We start from the raw sequence: 24,336 nt of genomic DNA, 5'->3' as shown, positions 1-24,336 counted from the left end.
CATTGCAACCAATGACGCGTTGGCTTAACGTGTCACCTGACCCGCGCATCTTCCTAGATTTTTTGTACACATTGTGAAAAAAATGGCGGATATTTCGGTTCTCGGATCCGGTCTTGATATTTCCAAGTTAAAGGTACGAATCCGGGTTTAACAAATTAATTAGTGTCCCGTTTCGGACTACAAGTCCCTTTAATCACCTCCCCCGACTCGACACATGTCACCTGCGTGGTGTCACTTTGAGGTTATGTTTTGTGTATACATACCAACTTTGTTGTTGTAGGTTCCTGATTTAAAAAAGGAGCTCAAAAGTCGTGGCCTCAACACGACGGGGAACAAAAACGAGTTGGTGGAAAGACTACAGGCGGCTTTAAAAACCAACGAGAGGGCCAGCAATGAGTCTGTGGATGATTTAGATGAGGACTTGCTAAACGTAGGCAGTGGTTATTTTCAAACGAAAGTAGGTATATATTTGGGTTTTAGGAAGACGACGATGACCATCTGGAAACCACGGAGTCTGTGATAAGTGATATAGACAATGCCCTTAACGATTCGCTTCCAACTAAAGGCCAGAAGCGCAAGTCGGACGAAAACGAGCTAAAAGAAGACAAAGACAAAGTTCCACCCGCAAAGAAAGTAGTTTTAAATAGGAACACGCCGCTGATCGAGGAGAAGAGGATATCCACGGACAGTAAAGAGGGCTCGGACAAAACTAACGGCACAAATGAGGAGAAACGCGTTATTAAATTGTCGTCGCTGTCTGCTAAAGAGCGCCTGGAAATGAGGGCGAAAAAGTTCGACGTGTCCACGCTCAGCACCGAAGCGAAGAAGTTGGCACGGGCGGAGCGCTTTGGAACGAAAAGTCAAGCAGACACGCCACAAACCAAAGTGGTAGGTTTTACAAATTTAAAAAAATTTGTCTCAATTAATTTTGCAGGATACCAGCATCGATGTACTTAAGCAGCGCGCGGAGAGATTCGGGGGGTCGGTTTCAAAGATGATGACTAATATAGACCAAGCGGAGCGGCTTGAGAGGAGGAAAGCCCGATTCGGTATTGTTACCGACGAGGATAAGGCAAAACAAAGATTAGAGCGGTTTAAGCAACCCATAAAATAAAGTTTTATTTTGTATAGATTTTAATTTAATTTACTGTATTCATTTTATTAATCATTTCATCAATATACGTTTTTCTGATTGGAGGTTTTTATTTTGACGCGCAGTGATACCGACCTGACAAAAAAACCAACTGTCACTAGTCATCATTCAAAAGACATAACCTAAAAAGTGTTCATAGAATTAAAATGGAATTAATTTGTAGAACGTGTTTAAAAACCGGCTTATCGAAAAACGCCTACGTCAACATTTCCCGGAAGGTAGAAATCAATCAGTTGTCGTTCAAAGATATGTTGGAGGTTTTTATGCCAGAAATGGTGAGGAAATTTTTAGAAAGTTGAATTTTGAATGAAAGTTGCGTTTTTAGGACTTGGATGTGTCAACGGGCGAAACTGTGATATGTTTGCAGTGTGGGGACTTGCTGAAAAATGCTTACACGTTTAGAAACATGTGCCTACAGACGGAAACTAAAATTTATGACTATCTTAGTCTACACAATATGAAATTAGGAGAAAAAATTGATTTGCATCGCCTCGATTTGAATTTTCCACCTATAACTAACCCGTGGACTGACGTAAAACCCAATTGTCTTCAAGATAACTCGAAATCAACCCAAACTGACAGGTTTGTTTAATTTTACATATGAACTTTTATTTAATGAGTTTGTACCATAAGGTAGCAACCAAAATAGTTTGATGTTTGAAGACCAGTCAAGTCAAGACGACAGCGACGAAGACGACAAAAAAGTGTCAAAGTCAACGCGAGCGCGGAAGCGAAAACGAGCCAACCCCAGAAAGTATTTTTTCGCATTGTTACCAACCACTCATTTGTGTTTTTCAGGGAGAGCAAACCCTACAACTATAATTCCCTCAAACGCAGCTACACTTGTGATTTATGTGAATATAAAGCATACCGGCTAGATTTATTAAACACCCATAAACTAAAACACGACAAAAAGCTCCTTAACGTGAAGGAGTATAAGTGCGATTTTTGCATGTACAGTACGACGCGTAAGCGTTCACTCGATCGCCACCTTTTCACCCACAAGGGTAAATCCAACCATGTGTGTGAATTCTGCAAGAAGACTTTTGCAGAAAAGTATCAATTAAAACTGCACACAATCACTCACACTGGTGAAGAATTACCACACAAGTGTGAGGAGTGTGGGAAAGGTTTTTTAACTAACACTTACTTGAAACAACACATGGAGACGCGCCATCTAGCGAAAGAGAAAAAAGATTGTCTGCTTTGTAACCATGATAAGTGTCAACATTCTTTCAGCAGGTATTACAAGTGTGATATGTGTGAGGCTAGTTTTAGTGATAAGAGGGGTCTGGATGCCCACAAGTTCACTCACACTGGGGGCGAACTTCCCTTCAAGTGTTTGCATTGTGGCTTCAGTACGGCCTGGAAGGGGAATTTGCGCAAACATTTACAAAATAAGCACTAAACTGTGTTACACACACTAAAATAAAAATAAAACAACACGTGCATTGATTTTTATTTTTGTTGCGTTTAAACCCACGACATATTTAATACTGCTACAGTTTTTTTTTTAATACTTTGGGTGATGAGGTAGTTGTGCCTATTTGATTCAAAATTTAAGAATTGGAATTGCTTCGACGCCTCAGATTAAATTTGTCGCGATGATAAGTCATGAGGTGTCTCGGATTAAGAATTTCTTCCTGGTGTGGCTTCACGTTGACTAAATGTGTGGCTTTTTTAGTCTGGGCCGCTTCGTTTTTGTGTTTTATGTCCAGTAGGAGGCGAATTGTGAAGAAGTAAACCAGTTCGACAGCAGAAACGAAGCTGAATCCAATAAAGAGTCCTAACAGACCCCCATAAAAGGCTGCAAATGTGTCATTACTTGATTAGTATGGACATTGTTTAAGTATATTATAGTTGGACAACCTAATACAAATTTTACTTCGCCTGATAAAAAATGTTAACACAATATATATATGTTACAGCTAATATCCGAAATCCGTTATTATGCATAATAACTAGACATTTTAGGAATTATGCGTAATAACTAAACTTATCAGTTATTATGCATAATAACCGGAAACATTAGGAATTATGCGTAATAACTGAAATTTTCAGTTATTATGCATAATAACGGAAACGTTTAGGTAATATTGATAATAACTAACACAGAAACAGGAATAATGCATAATATTTTCCAATATAATGCATAATGCATAATATTTTACACCATCAGAAAGTAGAGATTTCAACGAACAAAAAACACACCGATTTTTTTAAAAAAGCAAACATTTTGACGTTAGGATTTTCGATAGAAAATTAGGGGGGTTTTTCGATATTAAATCAAAATAAGAGAGAAAAATAAATATTTTGAATAAAAAAAATTACAGTGATTTTGGGACATAAATAGGTAAGTTTTCACCAAATTTCGTGAAAAAAAAAACTTTTTTGTGGGAGATAAAAATAAAAAACCAAAAACTCGGTTATTTGCATTTTTCACATAAATTTTGAGGTTATTTAAAAAAAGTCTAAACACAAAAGTTGTAGATCCTTTTATTACCTAGAACTTTGCCATTTAACTTTTTTCGATAGGACTTGTAGTTTTGCCGGAAATCGTGATAAACCGTTTTCTACCCTTAAAAGCTCACCCTGTTCCACTTCCCAACCTCCGATCGCCCGTAAATTATTTTTCCTTTTATTTTTGTTATATTTTCTTCCTTTTCCAATGGGCATCAACCTGTTCTAAATTTTTTTGTTCTCAAAAATTATCGGCTCTGGCCTATTAGGCAATGACTAATGTTTCAGGTATTATGCATAATTCCTGTTCCTCTGTTAGTTATTATTAATTTTTCCTAAACGTTTCCGTTATTGTGCATAATAACTGAAAAATTCAGTTATTACGCATAATTCCTAAAGTTTCCAGTTATTATGCATAATAACTGACAAGTTTAGTTATTACGCATAATTCCTAAAATATCTAGTTATTATGCATAATAACGTATTTCGGATATTAGCTGTAACATATATACATTTCGATTTCTCAATTTTTCGATGTTTCAATGATACGATTTCTCAATTTTTGTCCTCTTCAATTTTACGGTTTTTAAATATTTCGATTTTTTAATTTTTCAATTTTCACGTTTCTAAATTTTCACTTTTCCGATTTCTAAAGTATTTTTTTTTATTTTTCCGTTTCTGGACTTCCGAAAGTTTCGATTTTTCACTTCTTCAATTCTTAAATTTTTCGATTTTTAATGCTTACGATTTTGCGACTTTGCTTTTTTAGTTTTTCGATTTGTCAATTTTACAATTTTTTAATTGCTCAATTTTTTGAATATTTCTTTCAGTTGTGAGATTTTTCAATATTTCGATTTTTCGACTTTTCGATTTTTGAATTGATGGATTTTTTTTGATTTCTCGATCTTTTACTTTTTGGATTTTCAATTTATTGCTAAACTTTAGATTTTTCAATTCTTCGACTGTTTTATACTTCGATTTCTCGATTGTTCAACTCTTCGATGTTTTAATATTTAATTTTTTTAAATTAAGTTCAATTTTTTTATTTCTCAATTTATCGAATTCAGATGTTTCGTTGTTTTGATTGTTCAATTTCTCAATTTATCAATTTTTCAATTTTTGTATTATTAACTTTCCTTTTCGGCTTCCGAATCCTCAATTTCTAGATCCTCCGATTTTTCGCTTTCTCGATGTCTCAGTTTTTGAATTTTTCGATGTTCCGATTTTTTATTTTTGGGCTTTTCAATTTCTGGATTTTTCAATTTTTCAATGTTCCGATTTTTCAATTTTTCAATTTTTTAAATTGAATTGGATTTCTTGATTCTTCAATTTTGCGATATTTGAATTGTTCAATGTTGGAAATTTTCGATTTTTCGATTTCTCGATTTTTTGACTTTTCAAGTTCTTCAGTATTTAAATTTTTTAATTTTTCAAATTTTGACGTTAAATTTTCAGTTTTCGATTTCTCAATTAATCTATTTTTGATTTTCCCGCTTCTCAAAGTTTCGATTTTTCAGTTCCTCAATTCTTCGATTTTTCGACTTCGCTTTATTGGTTTTTCGATTTCTCAATTTTTGGATATTTCTTTCAGTTTTGAGATTTTTCAGTATTTCGATTCTTTGATTTTTCGACTTCTAGATTTTTCGATTTTTTATTTTTGGATTTTCAGTTTTTGTTTTTTGTACTTTAGGTTTCTCAATTTTTCGATTTTTCGACTCCTCGATTTTTTGGTCTTTTGATTTTTCGATTTCTCGATGTCTCAGGTTTTGAATTTTACGATGTTTCGATTTTTTAAGTTTGCGATTTTTCGGCTCTGCTTTTTTGACTTTTCTGTTTCTCAATTTTTTAATTTCCTAATTTTTGGATATTTCGTTCAATTTTGTGATTTTTCAGTTTTTCGATTTTTCAATTTTTCTTCTATTTTTCAATTTTTCGATATTTGAGTTTTGGGATTTCTTAGTATTTCGACTTTTGGAGTTCTGGATTTTTCGATTTCTTGACTTTTTACTTTTTGGATTTTCAATTTTCCGTTTTCTGAACTTTAGATTTTTCAATGCTTTAACTGTTTTATGCTTCCATTTCTCAATTTTAATTTTTCAATTTTTAAAATATTCACGTTTCTAAATTTTCAGTTTTCCGATTTTTAAAGTATTTTTTTTTATTTTTCCATTTCAGGACTTTCTAAAGTTTCGATTTTTCACTTCTTCAATTCTTAAATTTTTCGATTTTTAATGCTTACGATTTTGCGACTTTGCTTTTTAGTTTTTCGATTTCTCAATTTTCCCATTTTTTAATTTCTCAGTTTTTTGAATATTTCTTTCAGTTATGAGATTTTTCAATATTTCGATTTTTCGACTTTTCAATATTTGAATTGATGGATTTTTTTGATTTTTCGATTTTTTACTTTTTGGATTTTCAATTTATTGTTTAACTTTAGATTTTTCAATTCTTCGACTGTTTTATACTTGGATTTCTCAATTTTTTTAATACTTCATTTTTTTAAATTCTAGGTTTTGTGATATCCCGAGTTTTCAATTCTTCCATATTTCCATTTTTCAATTTTTTGAATTTTTTAATTTCAATTTTCGATTTTCCAATTTTTTCGATTGTTCAATTTTTTGATTTCTCAATTTATCGAATTCAGATGTTTCGTTGTTTTGATTGTTCAATTTCTCAATTTATCAATTTTTCAATTTTTTAATTTTTAACTTTCCTTTTCGGCTTCGGACTTCTCAATTTCCCGATCCTCTGATTTTTCGATTTCTCGATGTCTCAGTTTTTGAATTTTTCGATGTTTCGATTTTTTACTTTTGGGCTTTTCAATTTCTGGATTTTCCAATTTTTCAATGTTCCGATTTTTCAATTTTTCAATTTTTTAAATTGAATTGGATTTCTCGATTCTTCAATTTTGCGATATTTTAATTGTTCAATGTTTGAAATTTTAGATTTTTCGATTTCTCGATTTTTTGATTTTCAGTTCTTCAGTATTTAAATTTTTTAATTTTTCAAATTTTGACGTTAAATTTTCAGTTTTCTGATTTCTCAATTAATCCATTTTTGATTTTCCCACTTCTCAAAGTTTCGATTTTTCAGTTCTTCAATTCTTCGATTTTTCGACTTCGTTTTATTGGTTTTTCGATTTCTCAATTTTTGGATATTTCTTTCAGTTTTGAGATTTTTCAATATTTCGATTCTTTGATTTTTCGACGTCTAGATTTTTCGATTTTTTATTTTTGGATTTTTCAGTTTTTCGATTGTTTTATTTCAATTTCTCAATTTTTCAACTTTCCCATATTTTAATTTTTAAATTTTAAATTTTAAATTTATAGATTTTTCGACTTCTCGAGTTTCCAGTTCTGTATTTTAATTTTTCAATTTTCCGAATTTTTAAATTTTCGATTTTTCAATTTTTTGAGATCTCGATTTATTGAGATTCGGAAGTTTCGATGTTTTGATTGTTCAATCTCTCGCTTTATCAATTTTTCCATTTTGAATTTTCGATTTTTCGTTTTTGGCCTATTTCGGTTTCTCAATTTTTCGATTTTTCGACTCTTCGATTTTTTGGTCTTTTGATTTTTCGATTTCTCGGGTTTTGAATTTTACGATGTTTCGATTTGTTGGTTTTTCGATTTTTGCTTTTCGGTTTCTCGATTTTTCGATGTTTCGATTTTTGAATTATCCGATTGTTCAATTTTTCAATTTTCTAAATTTTCGAGTTTCGATTTCTCGATTCGTTGATTTTTCAATTTTTCGATTTTTAAATTTTAAATTTTCGAACTTTTATTTTTTTGATTTTTTGATGTTTGCATTCCTCTATTTTTCAATTGTACGATATTTTAACTTTTCAATGTCTTAAGTTTAAATTTTAGATTTTTCATTTTTCAGTTCTTCAATATTTTTTTATTTTTCAAAATTTGACGTTTCTGAATTTTCAGTTTTCGGATTTCTCAATTAATCTATTTTTTTATATTCCCGTTTGTCCACTTCCCAAAGTTTCGATTTTCCAGTTCTTCAATTTTTCTTTTTTTCAGGTTTTTGATTTTTCAATTTCTCGATTTTTTAAGTTTGCGATTTTCCGACTCTGCTTTTTTGACTTTCCCGTTTCTCAATTTTTTAATTTCTTAATTTTTGGATATTTCGTTCAATTTTGTGATTTTTCGGTTTTTCAATTTTTCAATTTTTTAAATTTTGGAATTTTTAAATTTGCGGTTTTCCAATTTTTTTTCGATTTTCCAATTTTTCGATGTTTCGATTTTTGAATTAACCGATTCAATTTCTCGATTTTTAAATTTTAGATTTTCCAATTTTAATTTTTTTGATTTTTTATGTTTGGATTTCTCGATTTTACAATTTTCTCATATTTGACATACTTAAACAATGGTATGGATTTCAAATTGTTAGTAAATACAAGGTCATTGAAATTCTTTGTGGCGCAGGCGCAATCGAAAATACTTAAAATGGCGCCAAAATCAAATTCAAAATTACTATTTACCCAGTAAAGTATGCCAGCTGAAGACAACATCCCGTCGATTTTTGGTGGCCACTAAATCGTTGAAGTACACTCTCACGACGCTTTGGTGCTGAATGACAACCCCTCCGCTGAAAACCCTCACAATTTAACCTTACATTTTACATTTAATTAGTTTACTTACAATAAATTCAACTGATTACTTGAGTACTTCCTTGTGAATATTCCAGACGACGATTCCGCCGAATAGTCAACGTAGTCGCAGTCAGGCAAGCACATTTTGCACACGTGTTGTTCCGTGCCCCATTCGTGGTTTGGAGAAATGGTACTAAAGTCAAACCCGGGCACCGAATTCATTATTAAAGCTACAAAACTAATGCTGTCTCTTTAGACCAAAAAATCGTAGTACTCACGTCTGTGTTCCGTCAGACAGTGGATATCCCTCAGGTTACAAATGCGCGTTTTGGGGTAAGTTCCCGTTTCGTGGTACGGTGGTAGTAATAAAACGGGATACACCCACAAAAGTGCTTACTAAGATTCATGCGACATTCAGTTAAGCAGTTATGGTAGTTGTAGTGGTAAAAGTTGTGAAGCTGTGATTCGTTGTGGAAAAGACAATTCCGCTTAGAAACGTCGAGAGACCTAATACTTGGGGTGGAGTAGGTGACGGAAGGAGTGATTCCAATCAGGTTCATAATCCCTTTTTCCGTTAACATATTCTGGGCGCTCCAGTCCGAAAAATAGTACGAATTGTGGATGAGTACCCTGTGCCCGATTGCGGCAATTTGCGTACCGAAATAATCAGAAGGGTTGCTGTCCACTAGTACTTCCAACGCCGTCAGATATCCACAAGCAGACACTCTTCTAGGAAAGCTCGGAATTTTGTTGGCTAAAGCACTAAAATTATCTTCAATGTTAAAAAAGTGAAATTCACCAATAAATAATTTCCCTCCAAAAGTGTTTTAGTGATAAGAGGGGTCTGGATGCCCACAAGTTCACACACACTGGGGGCGAACTTCCCTTCAAGTGTTTGTATTGTGGCTTCAGTACGGCCTGGAAGGGGAATTTGCGCAAACATTTACAAAATAAGCACTAAACTGTGTTTCTGAGTTACATACTTGAATAAAAGAATAAAACATAAAACAACACGTGCATTGATTTTTATTTTTGTTGCGTTAAAACCTACGATATACATATTTAATACTGCTACAGTTTTTTTTTAATACTTTAATAAGTGATGAGGTAGTTGTGCCTATTTGATCCAAAATTTACGAATTGGAATTGCTTCGACGCCTCAGATTTAATTTATCGCGATGATAAGTCATGAGGTGTCTCGGATTAAGAATTTCTTCCTGGTGTGGCTTCACGTTGACTAAATGTGTGGCTTTTTTAGTCTGGGCGGCTTCGTTTTTGTGTTTTATGTCCAGGAGGAGGCGAATTGTGAAGAAGTAAACCAGTTCGACAGCAGAAACGAAGCTGAATCCGATAAAGAGTCCTAACAGACCCCCATAAAAGGCTGCAAATAAGTCATTACGTGATTAGTATAGACATTGTTTAAGTATATTATAGTTGGACAACCTAATACAAATTTTACTTCGCCTGATAAAAAATGTTAACACAAAATATATATACATTTCGATTTCTCAATTTTTCGATGTTTCAATGATACGATTTCTCAATTTTTGTCCTCTTCAATTTTACGGTTTTTAAATATTTCGATTTTTTAATTTTTCAATTTTCACGTTTCTAAATTTTCACTTTTCCGATTTCTAAAGTATTTTTTTTATTTTTCCGTTTCTGGACTTCCGAAAGTTTCGATTTTTCACTTCTTCAATTCTTAAATTTTTCGATTTTTAATGCTTACGATTTTGCGACTTTGCTTTTTTAGTTTTTCGATTTGTCAATTTTACAATTTTTTAATTGCTCAATTTTTTGAATATTTCTTTCAGTTGTGAGATTTTTCAATGTTTCGATTTTTCGACTTTTCGATTTTTGAATTGATGGATTTTTTTGGTTTCTCGATTTTTACCTTTTGGATTTTCAATTTATTGTTAAACTTTAGATTTTTCAATTCTTCGACTGTTTTATACTTCGATTTCTCGATTGTTCAACTCTTCGATGTTTTAATATTTAATTTTTTTAAATTATTCAATTTTTTTATTTCTCAATTTATCGAATTCAGATGTTTCGTTGTTTTGATGGTTCAATTTCTCAATTTATCAATTTTTCAATTTTTGTATTATTAACTTTCCTTTTCGGCTTCCGACTCCTCAATTTCCAGATCCTCTGATTTTTCGCTTTCTCGATGTCTCAGTTTTTGAATTTTTCGATGTTCCGATTTTTTATATTTGGGCTTTTCAATTTCTGGATTTTTCAATTTTTCAATGTTCCGATTTTTCAATTTTTCAATTTCTTAAATTGAATTGGATTTCTCGATTCTTCAATTTTGCGATATTTGAATTGTTCAATGTTGGAAATTTTCGATTTTTCGATTTCTCGATTTTTTGACTTTTCAAGTTCTTCAGTATATAAATTTTTTAATTTTTCAAATTTTGACGTTAAATTTTCAGTTTTCGATTTCTCAATTAATCTATTCTTGATTTTCCCGCTTCTCAAAGTTTCTATTTTTCAGTTCCTCAATTCTTCGATTTTTCGACTTCGCTTTATTGGTTTTTCGATTTCTCAATTTTTGGATATTTCTTTCAGTTTTGAGATTTTTCAATATTTCGATTCTTTGATTTTTCGACTTCTAGATTTTTCGATTTTTTATTTTTGGATTTTCATTTTTCGTTTTTTGTACTTTGGATTTTTCAATTTTTCGACTGTTTTATATTTCAATTTCTCAATTTTTCAACTTTTCCATATTTTAATTTTTCAATTTTTAAATTTCTAGATTTTTCGACTTCTCGAGTTTCCAGTTCTATATTTTAATTTTTCAATTTTCCTAATTTTTAAATTTTCGATTTTTCAATTTTTTGAGATCTCGATTTATTGAGATTCGAAAGTTTCGATGTTTTGATTGTTCAATCTCTCGCTTTATCAATTTTTCCATATTTAAGTTTTCGATTTTTCGATTTTGGCCTATTTCGGTTTCTCAATTTATCGATTTTTCGACTCCTCGATTTTTTGGTCTTTTGATTTTTCGATTTCTCGATGTCTCAGGTTTTGAATTTTACGATGTTTCGATTTTTCGGCTCTGCTTTTTTGACTTTTTGGTTTGTCAATTTTTTAATTTCCTTGTTTTTGGATATTTCGTTCAATTTTTAAAATATTCACGTTTCTAAATTTTCAGTTTTCCGATTTCTAAAGTATTTTTTTTTATTTTTCCATTTTTGGACTTCCTAAAGTTTCGATTTTTCACTTCTGCAATTCTTAAATTTTTCGATTTTTTATGCTTACGATTTTGCGACTTTGCTTTTTAGTTTTTCGATTTGTCAATTTTACAATTTTTTAATTTCTCAATTTTTTGAATATTTCTTTCAGTTGTGAGATTTTTCAATATTTCGATTTTTCGATTTTTCGATTTTTGAATTGATGGATTTTTTTGATTTCTCGATTTTTACTTTTTGGATTTTCAATTTATTGTTAAACTTTAGATTTTTCAATTCTTCGACTGTTTTATACTTAGATTTCTCAATTTTTCAACTTTTCGATGTTTTAATATTTTATTTTTTAAAATTCTTGATTTTTCGATTTCTCGAGTTTTTCAATTTTTCGAATTTGTTAATTTTAATTTTCTATTTTCCAGTTTTTCTTTTCTAAAATTTTTCGATTATTCAATTTTTTGATTTCTCAATTTATCAATTTTTCAATTTTTCAATTTTTAACTTTCGTTTTCGGCTTCCGACTCCTCAATTTTCCGATCCTCTGATTTTTCGATTTCTCGATGTCCCAGTTTTTGAATTTTTCGATGTTTCGATTTTTTACTTTTGGGCTTTTCAATTTCTGGATTTTCCAATTTTTCAATGTTCCGATTTTTCAATTTTTCAGTTTTTTAAATTGAATTGGATTTCTCGATTCTTCAATTTTGCGATTTTTTCGATTTCTCCATTTTTCCACTTTTCAGTTCTTCAGTATTTAAATTTTTTAATTTTTCAAATTCTGACATTAAATTTTCAATTTTCTGATTTCTTAGTTAATCTATTTTTGATTTTCCCACTTCTCAAAGTTTTCATTTCTTCAATTCTTCGATTTTTCGACTTCGCTTTATTGGTTTTTCGATTTCTCAGTTTTTGGATATTTCTTTCAGTTTTGAGATTTTTCAATATTTCGATTCTTTGATTTTTCGACTTCTAGATTTTTCGATTTTTAATTTTTGGATATTCAGTTTTTCGTTTTTTATACTTTAGATTTTTCAGTTTTTCGATTGTTTTATAATTCAACTTCCCAACTTTTTAATTTTTCCATATTTTAATTTCTAGACTTTTCGACTGCTCGAGTTTCCAGTTTTATATTTTATATTTTCAATTTTCCGATTTTTTAAATTTTCGATTTTTCAATTTTTTGAGATCTCTAATTATTGAGATTCGGAAGTTTCGATGTTTCGATTATTCAATCTCCCGCTTTATCAATTTTTCCATATTTAAGTTTTCGATTTTTCGATTTTGGGCTATTTCGGTTTCTCAATTTTTCGATTTTTCGACTCCTCGATTTTTTGGTCTTTTGATTTTTCGATTTCTCGATGTCTCAGTTTTTGAATTTTACGATGTTTCGATTTTTTAAGTTTGCGATTTTTCGACTCTGCTTTTTTGACTTTTCTGTTTCTCAATTTTTTAATTTCCTAATTTATGGATATTTCCTTCAATTTTGTGATTTTTCAGTTTTTTGATTTTTCAATTTTTCTTCTATTTTTTAATGTTTCGATATTTGAGTTTTGGGATTTCTTAGTATTTCGACTTTTCGAGTTCTGGATTTTTCGAATTCTAGATTTTTCGATTCTTAATTTTTGGATTTTCAGTTTTTCGTTTTTTGTACTTTAGATTTTTCAATTTTTCGATTGTTTCATATTTGAATTTCTCAATTTTTCAACTTTTCCATATTTTAATTTTTCAATTTTTAAATTTCTAGATTTTTCGACTTCTCGAGTTTTCAGTCCTATATTTTAATTTTTCAATTTTCCGAATTTTTAAATTTTCGATTTTTCAATTTTTTGAGACCTCGATTTATTGAGATTCGGAAGTTTCGATGTTCAATCTCTCGCTTTATCAATTTTTCCATATTTAGGTTTTCGATTTTTCGATTTTGGCCTATTTCGGTTCCTCAATTTTTCGATTTTTCGACTCTTCGATTTTTTTGGTCTTTCGATGTCTCAGTTTTTGAATTTTACGATGTTTCTATTTTTTAAGTTTGCGATTTTTCGACTCTGCTTTTTTGACTTTTCTGTTTCTCAATTTTTTGATTTCCTATTTTCGGATATTTCGTTCAGTTTTGTGATTCTTCAGTTTTTCGATTTCTCAATTTTTCTTCTATTTTTCAATTTTTCGATATTTGAGTTTTGGGATTTCTTAGTATTTCGACTTTTCGATTTCTTGACTTTTTACTTTTTGGATTTTCAATTTTCCGTTTTTTAAACTTTAGATTCTTCAATGTTTTAACTGTTTTATGCTTCGATTTCTCAATTTTTATTTTTCAATTTTTAAAATATCAGGTTTTTTCGATTTCTCGATGTCTCAGTTTTTGAATTTTACGATGTTTAGATTTTTCGATTTGTTGGTTTTTCGATTTTTTGCTTTTCGGTGCCTCGATTTTTCGATGTTTAGATTCTTGAATTATCCGCTTCCCAAAGTTTCGATTTTTCAGTTCTTCAATTTTTCGATTTTTCAGGCTTTTGATTTTTCAATTTTTCGATTTTTTAAATTTGCGATTTTTTGACTCAGCTTTTTTGACTTTTCTGTTTCTCAATTATTAATTTCCTAATTTTTGGATATTTCGTTCAATTTTGTGATTTTTCAGTTTTTCGATTTTTCAATTTTTCTTCTATTTTTCAATTTTTCGATATTTGAGTTTTGGGATTTTTTAGTATTTCGATTTTTCGAGTTCTGGATTTTTCGATTTCTTGCCTTTTTACTTTTTGGATTTTCAATTTTCCGTTTTTTAAACTTTAGGTTTTTCAATGTTTCAACTGTTTTATGCTTTGATTTCTCAATTTTAATTTTTCAATTTTTAAAATATTAGGTTTTTTCGATTTCTCGGTGTCTCACTGTTTGAATTTTACGATGTTTCGATTTTCCGATTTATTGGTTTTTCGATTTTTGCTTTTCGGTTTCTCGATTTTTCGATGTTTCGATTTTTGAATTACCCGATTTTTCAATTTTCCAATTTTTTCTCGATCCGTTGATTTTTCAATTTTTCGATTGTTAAATTTTAGGTTTTCGAATTTTTATTTTTTTGATTTTTTAATGTTTGCATTCCTCTATTTTTCAATATTACGATATTTTAACTTTTCAATGTCTTAAGTTTTAAATTTTAGATTTTTAATTTTTCAGTTCTTCAAGAATTTTTTATTTTTCAAATTCTGACGTTTCTGAATTTTCAGTTTTCGGATTTCTCAGTTAATCAATTTTTTATATTCCCGTTTTTCCACCTCCCAAAGTTTTGATTTTTCAGTTCTTCAGATCTTCAATTTTTCGATATTTTTAGTTTGCGATTTTTCGACTCTGCTTTTTTGACTTTTCTGTTTCTCAATTTTTTGATTTCCTATTTTCGGATATTTCGTTCAGTTTTGTGATTCTTCAGTTTTTCGATTTTTCAATTTTTCTTCTATTTTTCAATTTTTCGATATTTGAGTTTTGGGATTTCTTAGTATTTCGACTTTTCGATTTCTTGACTTTTAACTTTTTGGATTTTCAATTTTCCGTTTTTTTAACTTTAGATTCTTCAATGTTTTAACTGTTTTATGCTTCGATTTCTCAATTTTTATTTTTCAATTTTTAAAATATTAGGTTTTTTCGATTTCTCGATGTCTCAGTTTTTGAATTTTACGATGTTTTCGATTTTTCGATTTGTTGGTTTTTCGATTTTTCGCTTTTCGGTTTCTCGATTTTTCGATGTTTCGATTTTTGAATTATCCGATTTTTCAATTTTCCAGTTTTTAAATTTTCGAGTTTCGATTTCTCGATTCGCTGATTTTTCAGTTTTTCGATTTTTAAATTTTAGATTTTCGAATTTTTATTTTTTTGATTTTTTGATGTTTGCATTCCTCTATTTTTCAAGTTTACGATATTTTAACTTTTCAATGTTTTAAGTTTTAAATTTTAAATTTTTCATTTTTCAGTTCTTCAATATTTTTTAATTTTTCAAATTTTGACATTTCTGAATTTTCAGTTTTCGGATTTCTCAATTAATCTATTTTTTTATATTCCCGATTCTCCACTTCCCAAAGTTTCGATTTTTCAGTTCTTCAATTTTTCGATTTTTCAGGTTTTTGATTTTTCAATTTTTATATATTAGGTTTTTCCGATTTTTTGAGTTTTCAGTTCTTCCATGTTTCAATTTTTCAATTTTCGGAATTTTTAAATTTTCGATTTTCCAATTTTTTTTTTGTGATTCTCCGTATAGGTTGTCCAACTATAATATACTTAAACAATGGTATGGAGTTCAAATTGTTAGTAAATACAAGGTCATCGAAATTCTTTGAGGCGCAGGCGCAATCGAAAGAACTTAAAAATGGCGCGAAAATCCAATTCAAAATTACTATTTACCCAGTAAAGTATGCCAGCTGAAGACAACATCCCGTCGATTTTTGGTGGCCACTAAATCGTTGAAATACACCCTCACGACGCTTTGGTGCTGAATGACAACCCCTCCGCTGAAAACCCTCAGAATTTAACCTTACATTTTTTACATTTATTTAGTTTACTTACAACAAATTCAACTGATTGCTTGAGTACTTCCTTGTGAATATTCCAGACGACGATTCCGCCGAGTAGTCAACGTAGTCACAGTCAGGCAAGCACATTTTACACACGTGTTGTTCCGTGCCCCATTCGTGGTTTGGAGAAATGGTACTAAAGTCAAACCCGGGCACCGAATTCATGATTAAAGCTACAAAATTAATGCTGTTTCTTTAGACCAAAAAATCGAAGTACTCACGTCTGTGCTCCGTCAGACAGTGGATATCCCTCAGGTTACAAATGCGCGTTTTGGGGTAAGTTCCCGTTTCGTGGTAGTAATAAAACGGGATACACCCACAAAAGTGCTTACTAAGATTCATGCGACATTCAGTTAAGCAGTTATGGTAGTTGTAGTGGTAAAAATTGTGAAGCTGGGATTCGTTGTGGAAAAGACAATTCCGCTTAGAAACGTTGAGAGACCTAATACTTGGGGTGGAGTAGGTGACGGAAGGAGTGATCCCGATCAGGTTCATGATCCCTTTTTCCGTTAACATATTCTGGGCGCTCCAGTCCGGAAAGTAGTACGAATTGTGGATGAGTACCCTGTGCCCGATTGCAGCAATTTGAGTACCGAAATAATCAGATGGGTTGCTGTCTACTAGTACTTCCAACGCCGTCAGATATCCACAAGCAGACACTCTTCTAGGAAAGCTCGGAATTTTGTTGGCTAAAGCACTAAATTATCTTCAGTGTTAAAAAAAGAGAAATTCACCAATAAATAATTACCCTCCGAAAGTGTTTTAGTGATAAGAGGGGTCTGGATGCCCACAAGTTCACACACGCTGGGGGCGAACTTCCCTTCAAGTGTTTGCATTGTGGCTTCAGTACGGCCTGGAAGGGACATTTACGCAAACATTTACAAAATAAGCACTAAACTGTGTTTCTGAGTTACATACTAGAATAAACAATAAAACATAAAACGTGCATTGATTTTTATTTTTGTTGCGTTAAAACCTAGGATATATTTAATACTGCTACAGTTTTTTTTTAATACTTTAATAAGTGATGAGGTAGTTGTGCCTATTTGATTCAAAATTTAAGAATTGGAATTGCTTCGACGCCTCAGATTAAATTTATCACGATGATAAGTCATGAGGTGTCTCGGATTAAGAATTTCTTCCTGGTGTGGCTTCACGTTGACTAAATGTGTGGCTTTTTTAGTCTGGGCGGCTTCGTTTTTGTGTTTTATGTCCAGGAGGAGGCGAATTGTGAAGAAGTAGACCAGTTCGACAGCAGAAACGAAGCTGAATCCGATAAAGAGTCCTAACAGACCCCCATAAAAGGCTGCAAATAAGTCATTACGTGATTAGTATGGACATTGTTTAAGTATATTATAGTTGGACAACCTAATACAAATTTTACTTCGCCCGATAACAAATATTAACACAAAATATATATACATTTCTATTTCTCAATTTTTCGATGTTTCAATGATACGATTTCTCAATTTTTGTCCTCTTTAATTTTACTGTTTTTAAATATTTCGTTTTTTCAGTTTTTCAAATTTTCACGTTTCTAAATTTTCAGTTTTCCGATTTCTAAAGTATTTTTTTTATTTTTCCGTTTCTGGACTTCCTAAAGTTTTGATTTTTCACTTCTTCAATTCTTAAATTTTTCGATTTTTAATGCTTACGATTTTTCGTCTTTGCTTTTTTAGTTTTTCGATTTCTCAATTTTCCAATTTTTTAATTTCTCAATTTTTTGAATATTTTTTTCAGTTATGAGACTTTTCAATATTTCGATTTTTCGACTTTTCGATTTTTGAATTGATGGATTTTTTTTGATTTCTCGATTTTTTACTTTTCGGATTTTCAATTTATTGTTAAACTTTAGATTTTTTAATTCTTCGACTGTTTTGTACTTCGCTTTCTCAATTTTTCAACTTTTCGATGTTTTAATATTTCATTTTTTAAAATTCTAGGGATTGCGATATCTTGAGTTTTCAATTCTTCCATATTTCAATTTTTCGAATTTGTTAATTTTAATTTTCGATTTTCCAGTTTTTCTTTTTTAAAATTTTTCGATTATTCAATTTTTTGATTTCTCAATTCATCAATTTTTCAATTTTTCAATTTTTAACTTTCGTTTTCGGCTTCCGAGTCCTCAATTTCCCGATCCTCTGATTTTTCGATTTCTCGATGTCTCAGTTTTTGAATTTTGCGATGTTTCGATTTTTTACTTTTGGGCTTTTCAATTTCTGGATTTTCCAATTTTTCAATGTTCCGAATTTTCAATTTTTCAATTTTTTAAATTGAATTGGATTTCTCGATTCTTCAATTTTGCGATGTTTGAAATTTTAGATTTTTCGATTTCTCGATTTTTTGACTTTTCAGTTCTTCAGTACTTAAATTTATTAATTTTTCAAATTTTGACGTTAAATTTTCAGTTTTCTGATTTCTCAATTAATCTATTTTTGATTTTCCCACTTCTCAAAGTTTCGATTTTTCAGTTCTTCAATTCTTCGATTTTTCGACTTCGTTTTATTGGCTTTTCGATTTCCCAATTTTTAGATATTTCTTTCAGTTTTGAGATTTTTCAATATTTCGATTCTTTGATTTTTCGACTTCTAGATTTTTCGATTTTTTATTTTTGGATTTTCAGTTTTTGTTTTTTGTACTTTAGATTTTTCAGTTTTTCGATTGTTTTATATTTCAATTTCTCAATTTTTCAACTTTTCCATATTTTAATTTTTCAATTTTGAAATTTCTAGATTTTTCGACTTCTCGAGTTTTCAGTCCTATATTTTAATTTTTCAATTTTCCGAATTTTTAAATTTTTGATTTTTCAATTTCTCGATTTATTGAGATTCGGAAGTTTCGATGTTTTGATTGTTCAATCCCTCGCTTTATCAATTTTTCCATATTTAAGGTTTCGATTTTTCGATTTTGCCCTATTTCGGTTTCTCAATTTTTCGATTTTTCGACTTCTCGATTTTTCGACTCCTCGATTTTTTGGTCTTTTGATTTTTCGATTTCTCGATGTCTCAGTTTTTGAATTTTAATGTTTCGTTGTTTCGATTTGTTGGTTTTTCGATTTTTTGCTTTTTGGTTTCTCGATTTTTCGATGTTTCGATTTTTGAATTATCCGATTTTTCAATTTTCCAATTTTCTAAATTTTCGAGTTTCGATTCCTCGATTCGTTGATTTTTCAGTTTTCGGATTTCTCAATTAATCTATTTTTTTTATATTCCCGTTTCTCCACTTCCCAAAGTTTCGATTTTTCAGTTCTTCAATTTTTCGATTTGTCAGGTTTTTGATTTTTCAATTTTTCGATTTTTTAAGTTTGCGATTTTTCGAGTCTGCTTTTTTGACTTTTCTGTTTCTCAATTTTTAATTTCATAATTTTTGGATATTTCGTTCAATTTTGTGATTTTTCGGTTTTTCGATTTTTCAATTTTTCTTCTATTTTTCAATTTTTCGATATTTGAGTTTTGGGATTTCTTAGTATTTCGACTCTTCGAGTTCTGGATTTTTCGATTTCTTGACTTTTTACTTTTTGGATTTCAATTTTCCGTTTTTTAAACTTTAGATTTTTCAATGTTTTAACTGTTTTATGCTTCGATTTCTCAGTTTTTAAAATATTAGGTTTTTTCGATTTCTCGATGTCTCCGTTTTTGAATTTTACGATGTTTCGATTTTCCGATTTGTTGGTTTTTCGATTTTTTGCTTTTCGGTTTCTCGATTTTTCGATGTTTAGATTCTTGAATTATCCGATTTTTCAATTTTCCAATTTTCTAAATTTTCGAGTTTCGATTTCTCGATTCGTTGATTTTTTAGTTTTTCGATTTTAAAATTTTAGATTTTCGAATTTTTATTTTTTTGATTTTTTGATGTTTGCATTCCTCTATTTTTCAATTTTACGATATTTTAACTTTTCAATGACTTAAGTTTTAAATTTTAGATTTTTCGTTTTTCAGTTCTTCAATATTTTTTTATTTTTTTCAAATTTTGACGTTTCTGAATTTTCAGTTTTCGGATTTCTCAATTAATCTATTTTTTTATATTCCCATTTATTCACTTCCCAAAGTTTCGATTTTTTAAGTTTGCGATTTTTCGACTCTGCTTTTTTGACTTTTCTGTTTCTCAATTTTTTAATTTCCTAATTTTTGGATATTTCGTTCAATTTTGTGATATTTCAGTTTTTCGATTTTTCGATTGTTCCCCTATTTTTCAATTTTTCGATATTTGAGTTTTGGGATTTCTTAGTATTTCAATTTTTCGAGTTCTGGATTTTTCGATTTCTTGACTTTTTATTTTTTGGATTTTCAATTTTCCGTTTTTTAAACTTTAGATTCTTCAATGTTGTAACTGTTTTATGCTTCGATTTCTCAATTTTTATTTTTCAATTTTTAAAATATCAGGTTTTTTCGATTTCTCGATGTCTCAGTTTTTGAATTTTACGATGTTTCGATTTTCCGATTTGTTGGTTTTTCGATATTTTGCTTTTCGGTTTCTCGATTTTTCGATGTTTAGATTCTTGAATTATCCGATTTTTCAATTTTCCAATTTTCTAAATTTTCGAGTTTCGATTTCTCGATTCGTTGATTTTTTAGTTTTACGATTTTCAAATTTTAGATTTTCGAATTTTTATTTTTTTGATTTTTTGATGTTTGCATTCCTCTTATTTTTCAATTTTACGATATTTTAACTTTTCAATGTATTAAGTTTTAAATTTTAGATTTTTCATTTTTCAGTTCTTCAAGATTATTTTATTTTTCGTATTTTGACGTTTCTGAATTTTCAGTTTTCGGATTTCTCAATTAATCTGCTTCTTTATATTTCCGTTTCTCCACTTTCCAAAGTTCCGATTTTTCAGTTCTTGACTTTTTACTTTTTTTATTTTCAATTTTCCGTTTTTTAACTTTAGATTTTTCAATGTTTTAACTGTTTTATGCTTCGATTTCTCAATTTTAATTTTTCAATTTTCGGAATTTTTAAATTTTCGATTTTCCAATTTTTTTTTTCGTGATTCTCCGTATAGGTTGTGCAACTATAATATACTTAAACAATGGTATGGAGTTCAAATTGTTAGTAAATACAAGGTCATCGAAATTGCGCAGGCGCAATCGAAAGAACTTAAAAATGGCGCCAAATTCGAATTCAATATTACTACTTACCCAGTAAAGTATGCCAGCTGAAGACAACATCCCGTCGATTTTTGGTCGCCACTAAATCGTTGAAATACACTCTCACGACGCTTTGGTGCTGAATGACAACCCCTCCGCTGAAACCCTCACAATTTAACCTTACATTTTTTACGTTGAATTAGTTTACTTACAATAAATTCAACTGATTACTTGAGTACTTCCTTGTGAATATTCCAGACGACGATTCCGCCGAGTAGTCAACGTAGTCGCAGTCAGGCAAGCACATTTTACACACGTGTTGTTCCGTGCCCCATTCGTGGTTTGGAGAAATGGTACTAAAGTCAAACCCGGGCACCGAATTCATTATTAAAGCTACAAAACTAATGCTGTCTCTGTAGACCAAAAAATCGAAGTACTCACGTCTGTGCTCCGTCAGACAGTGGATATCCCTCAGGTTACAAATGCGCGTTTTGGGGTAAGTTCCCGTTTCGTGGTAGTAATAAAACGGGATACACCCACACAAGTGCTTACTAATATTCATGCGACATTCAGTTAAGCAGTTATGGTAGTTGTAGTGGTAAAAGTTGTGAAGCTGGGATTCGTTGTGGAAAAGACAATTCCGCTTAGAAACGTAGAGAGACCTAATACTTGGGGTGGAGTAGGTGACGGAAGGAGTGATTCCAATCAGGTTCATAATCCCTTTTTCCGTTAACATATTCTGGGCGCTCCAGTCCGGAAAATAGTACGAATTGTGGATGAGTACCCTGTGCCCGATTGCGGCAATTTGCGTACCGAAATAATCAGAAGGGTTACTGTCTACTAGTACTTCCAACGCCGTCAGATATCCACAAGCAGACACTCTTCTAGGAAAGCTCGGAATTTTGTTGGCTAAAGCACTAAAATTATCTTCAATGTCAAAAAAGTGAAATTCACCAATAAATAATTACCCTCCAAAAGTGTGATTCTTTAAAGCGTAGTAGTTGAAAGTGCAACAATACCCCTCTGTAGTTTTAATCGTTTCGAAGATGCTTTCACACCGCTTTTCCTCCCCTTTCCACTTGCACCGCTGCAACAAATCGCTGCATTTCGGGGCTATTTTATCCATAACCTTCTCGATGGAGAGGTCGTTCATGTCCAGAATATCCTGCAGACGGGTGTAGTTCCGCAGCGGGATGTTTTCGTTGTTGTTGAAGATCAGTTGAAAGAGAAGGCGAAGATCTAGGGCTAGATCTTCAGCTGATATACCGTAGGGGTTGTCCCTGAAAATCGCCACTCAGAACGAATTGTGTCACTAAATCAACAATTACAGTTCTTTAGCTAAAGCCAGAGTTCTTTTCTTCGATAGCTTATTGAAGCTGCAGATCGTCACAGCCGGGAACGGGTAGTTCCAAATGGGATAGTGGGTGGAATCTGTGACCAAAATAGTCGGGTTGTCTTGGAAGCTGAACCACGCGATGAAGAGAAGCGCAAGGGCTGATGAAAGCGAGATTAACACCACGATCACCCAGAAAACCCTGCAAATGCGGTTATTGTGTGGTTTGAAATGGTGAGGTACCTACCGTTCGAGAAGGATTCGTTTGGGTAGGACGATGAATCTGTATCCGTGCAAAGCGGTGTTCAAGCAGAATTGTTTGGCTTCGTATTTCAACATGTCCCAAAGGGACAGTTTTCTTTGGGGCATTTTCGCGTCGATAAGTGTGGTTCGCTTTCTGGCGCATTTAATAAAGAGGGTGGAGTTGTATATTGTGGAAAAATTGATTAAAAATTGTCCGGTTTCCGGTGTTGTGACTGCACGACAATTGTTGCGTTTATTTATTCATTAAATAACGTTGTTTTCTTTGTTGTGATTATTGACGAGCGAAGCTGCTGATTACTGAGTAAAAAGGAGTAAGATTGTTGTAATAATAGGTGGTTATTGAGAAAATAAAGGTTATTTGTAAACGTAAGATGGATTATTATTAATAGAAGGTTTGTTCGACGATGTGTAAATATTGGAATTTTTCTTTGTAATTCTTCATTACTATATATACTATAATATTTTAAAAATTACTATATATGACGTTACATTGTCCATTACCATCAATTACTTCCGATATACCGGGTGTCTGAAAAATGGCGGATTAATTCTTCATTTTAACAATGTTTTAAGTTTCTTGTTGTAAAAAGATGGCTATGTATATTAAGAAAAACACGCAAAATATAAGCCCCGCCCACCCACCCTATCTCAATTCTGATGATTTTTTTTATTCGTCGTAAGCCAAGGGGCGAAATTTAATTGTAAAACGCTTATTTCTCGACAAGAATCTACCACGTGAAACATGTTTTTAAGTATCATGTTGTTGAAAGAAAACTATATGTCAAGAAAAAGGGTAAAAAATAAGCCCCACCCCCAAACGTGGTGAATTTTTCGTTTGTTGTCAGAGCGAGGGGCGGAGCTTAACGGTAAAATTGATATTTCCCGAGAAAAATTTACCATTTTCAGTATGATTTTTTTTCTCGATTATAATTTTTTAATTTTTCAATTGGGAATTTTTCTTATCTGGTTTTCATTTTTAATTTTCAGTTTTAAATATTTCGATTTTTGAACTTTTCAACTTTTTAGTTTTTCGATTTTTAATTTCTCCATACTTGCATTTTATGTTTTTTCAATTTTTCGATTGGAAATTTTGCTGATTTCCATAATTAAATTTTTAGATTTTAAGTTTTGAATTTTTCAATTTTTAGAAATTTCGGTTTTTAAATTTTTGTAATTTTCAGTCACCTAATTTTTCAATTTTTCGTTTTAATTTTTCAAATTTTCAATCAATTCATTCTTCAATTAATTCATACTTCAATTTGCAGTTTCCCGACTTTTAATTTTAAAATTTTCTAAAGCCAAATTTTAGAGTGTTGCCGTTTTTCGATGTTTCAATTTCTCCGATTTTTCAATTGTTCTATCTTTCAATTTACAATTTTTAGATGTTTTCAATTTTTCAAATTTTTGTTCCTTCAACTTTTTGATTTTTGAATTTTTCTATTTTTCATTGTTACCATCTTGCAATAAGAACTTTTTCTAGTTTTCATTTTCTCGATTTTTAATTTTCTAATTTTTCCGAATTTTCAATTATTGTATCTTTCAATTTACAATTTTTAGATGTTTTCAATTTTAGTTTTTTTGATGTTTCTTGATTTTTCAAATTTTTGGTTCTCCAACTTTTTGATTTTTGGATTTTTCAATTTTTCATTGTTACCATCTTGGGATAAGAAAATTTTCTGGTTTACATTTTAAAATTTTTCG

At 30.8% G+C, this 24,336-nt stretch overlaps 5 protein-coding genes across 5 annotated transcripts; 2 read left to right on the top strand and 3 right to left on the bottom strand.

The window, feature by feature from the left end:
* Positions 1-25: 25 nt before the first annotated feature.
* Positions 26-1,193, top strand: LOC135133516 (SAP domain-containing ribonucleoprotein). The gene is made up of 4 exons (XM_064061956.1): positions 26-133; positions 281-430; positions 481-888; positions 935-1,193. Exons 1-4 carry the CDS (start codon positions 83-85, stop codon positions 1,112-1,114), a joined length of 789 nt encoding a protein of 262 aa, XP_063918026.1. The 5' UTR covers positions 26-82; the 3' UTR covers positions 1,115-1,193.
* A 63-nt stretch (positions 1,194-1,256) lies between these two features.
* Positions 1,257-2,602, top strand: LOC135133514 (zinc finger protein 91-like). Its single transcript, XM_064061954.1, has 4 exons — positions 1,257-1,428; positions 1,479-1,735; positions 1,791-1,907; positions 1,952-2,602. Exons 1-4 carry the CDS (start codon positions 1,300-1,302, stop codon positions 2,559-2,561), a joined length of 1,113 nt encoding a protein of 370 aa, XP_063918024.1. The 5' UTR covers positions 1,257-1,299; the 3' UTR covers positions 2,562-2,602.
* Positions 2,603-2,712: 110 nt separating this feature from the next.
* Positions 2,713-9,159, bottom strand: LOC135133829 (uncharacterized). Its single transcript, XM_064062349.1, has 6 exons — positions 9,069-9,159; positions 8,731-8,988; positions 8,495-8,608; positions 8,266-8,446; positions 8,106-8,212; positions 2,713-2,960 (listed from the first exon to the last, which is right to left on the bottom strand). The coding sequence occupies exons 1-6, from the start codon at positions 9,157-9,159 to the stop codon at positions 2,713-2,715; spliced, it is 999 nt and encodes a 332-aa protein (XP_063918419.1).
* Positions 9,160-9,349: 190 nt separating this feature from the next.
* On the bottom strand, positions 9,350-16,817 carry LOC135133828 (sodium channel protein Nach-like). Its single transcript, XM_064062348.1, has 5 exons — positions 16,753-16,817; positions 16,173-16,648; positions 15,944-16,124; positions 15,782-15,888; positions 9,350-9,597 (listed from the first exon to the last, which is right to left on the bottom strand). The coding sequence occupies exons 1-5, from the start codon at positions 16,815-16,817 to the stop codon at positions 9,350-9,352; spliced, it is 1,077 nt and encodes a 358-aa protein (XP_063918418.1).
* A 192-nt stretch (positions 16,818-17,009) lies between these two features.
* On the bottom strand, positions 17,010-22,740 carry LOC135133863 (sodium channel protein Nach-like). Its single transcript, XM_064062387.1, has 7 exons — positions 22,619-22,740; positions 22,367-22,573; positions 22,007-22,318; positions 21,480-21,955; positions 21,251-21,431; positions 21,090-21,196; positions 17,010-17,257 (listed from the first exon to the last, which is right to left on the bottom strand). The coding sequence occupies exons 1-7, from the start codon at positions 22,738-22,740 to the stop codon at positions 17,010-17,012; spliced, it is 1,653 nt and encodes a 550-aa protein (XP_063918457.1).
* Positions 22,741-24,336: the final 1,596 nt, after the last annotated feature.

Source organism: Zophobas morio, unplaced genomic scaffold (genome assembly GCF_036711695.1).
Source record: "Zophobas morio isolate AGI-343-1 ecotype UQ-CSIRO unplaced genomic scaffold, CSIRO_AGI_Zmor_V1 ptg000022l, whole genome shotgun sequence".
Taxonomy (NCBI): Eukaryota; Metazoa; Arthropoda; class Insecta; order Coleoptera; family Tenebrionidae; genus Zophobas; species Zophobas morio.
Note: the sequence above shows the minus strand (reverse complement) of the source record. Positions and strands in the feature narration are given on the sequence as shown.

What these genes read in the sequence shown, in the direction of transcription:
- LOC135133516 (XM_064061956.1), top strand. Translation starts at nt 83, where the DNA reads ATGGCGGATATTTCGGTTCTCGGATCCGGTCTTGATATTTCCAAGTTA. An exon ending in TTGATATTTCCAAGTTAAAG is followed by an intron (nt 134 to 280) that starts GTACGAATCCGG and finishes TTGTTGTTGTAG; the next exon opens with GTTCCTGATTTAAAAAAGGA. An exon ending in TAGATGAGGACTTGCTAAAC is followed by an intron (nt 431 to 480) that starts GTAGGCAGTGGT and finishes TTTGGGTTTTAG; the next exon opens with GAAGACGACGATGACCATCT.
- LOC135133829 (XM_064062349.1), bottom strand. Translation starts at nt 9,159, where the DNA reads ATGTTTGCGCAAATTCCCCTTCCAGGCCGTACTGAAGCCACAATACAA. An exon ending in CTGTCTGACGGAACACAGAC is followed by an intron (nt 8,447 to 8,494) that starts GTGAGTACTACG and finishes TTAGTTTTGTAG; the next exon opens with CTTTAATAATGAATTCGGTG. An exon ending in CAGCTGGCATACTTTACTGG is followed by an intron (nt 2,961 to 8,105) that starts GTAAATAGTAAT and finishes ACACATTTGCAG; the next exon opens with CCTTTTATGGGGGTCTGTTA.
- LOC135133828 (XM_064062348.1), bottom strand. Translation starts at nt 16,817, where the DNA reads ATGTCCCTTCCAGGCCGTACTGAAGCCACAATGCAAACACTTGAAGGG. An exon ending in GGGAAGTTCGCCCCCAGCGT is followed by an intron (nt 16,649 to 16,752) that starts GTGTGAACTTGT and finishes AAGATAATTTAG; the next exon opens with TGCTTTAGCCAACAAAATTC. An exon ending in CAGCTGGCATACTTTACTGG is followed by an intron (nt 9,598 to 15,781) that starts GTAAATAGTAAT and finishes ACTTATTTGCAG; the next exon opens with CCTTTTATGGGGGTCTGTTA.
- LOC135133863 (XM_064062387.1), bottom strand. Translation starts at nt 22,740, where the DNA reads ATGCCCCAAAGAAAACTGTCCCTTTGGGACATGTTGAAATACGAAGCC. An exon ending in AAGAATCACACTTTTGGAGG is followed by an intron (nt 21,956 to 22,006) that starts GTAATTATTTAT and finishes AGATAATTTTAG; the next exon opens with TGCTTTAGCCAACAAAATTC. An exon ending in AGTAATCAGTTGAATTTATT is followed by an intron (nt 21,197 to 21,250) that starts GTAAGTAAACTA and finishes TGAGGGTTTCAG; the next exon opens with CGGAGGGGTTGTCATTCAGC.
- LOC135133514 (XM_064061954.1), top strand. Translation starts at nt 1,300, where the DNA reads ATGGAATTAATTTGTAGAACGTGTTTAAAAACCGGCTTATCGAAAAAC. An exon ending in AGGTTTTTATGCCAGAAATG is followed by an intron (nt 1,429 to 1,478) that starts GTGAGGAAATTT and finishes TTGCGTTTTTAG; the next exon opens with GACTTGGATGTGTCAACGGG. An exon ending in AAATCAACCCAAACTGACAG is followed by an intron (nt 1,736 to 1,790) that starts GTTTGTTTAATT and finishes ACCATAAGGTAG; the next exon opens with CAACCAAAATAGTTTGATGT.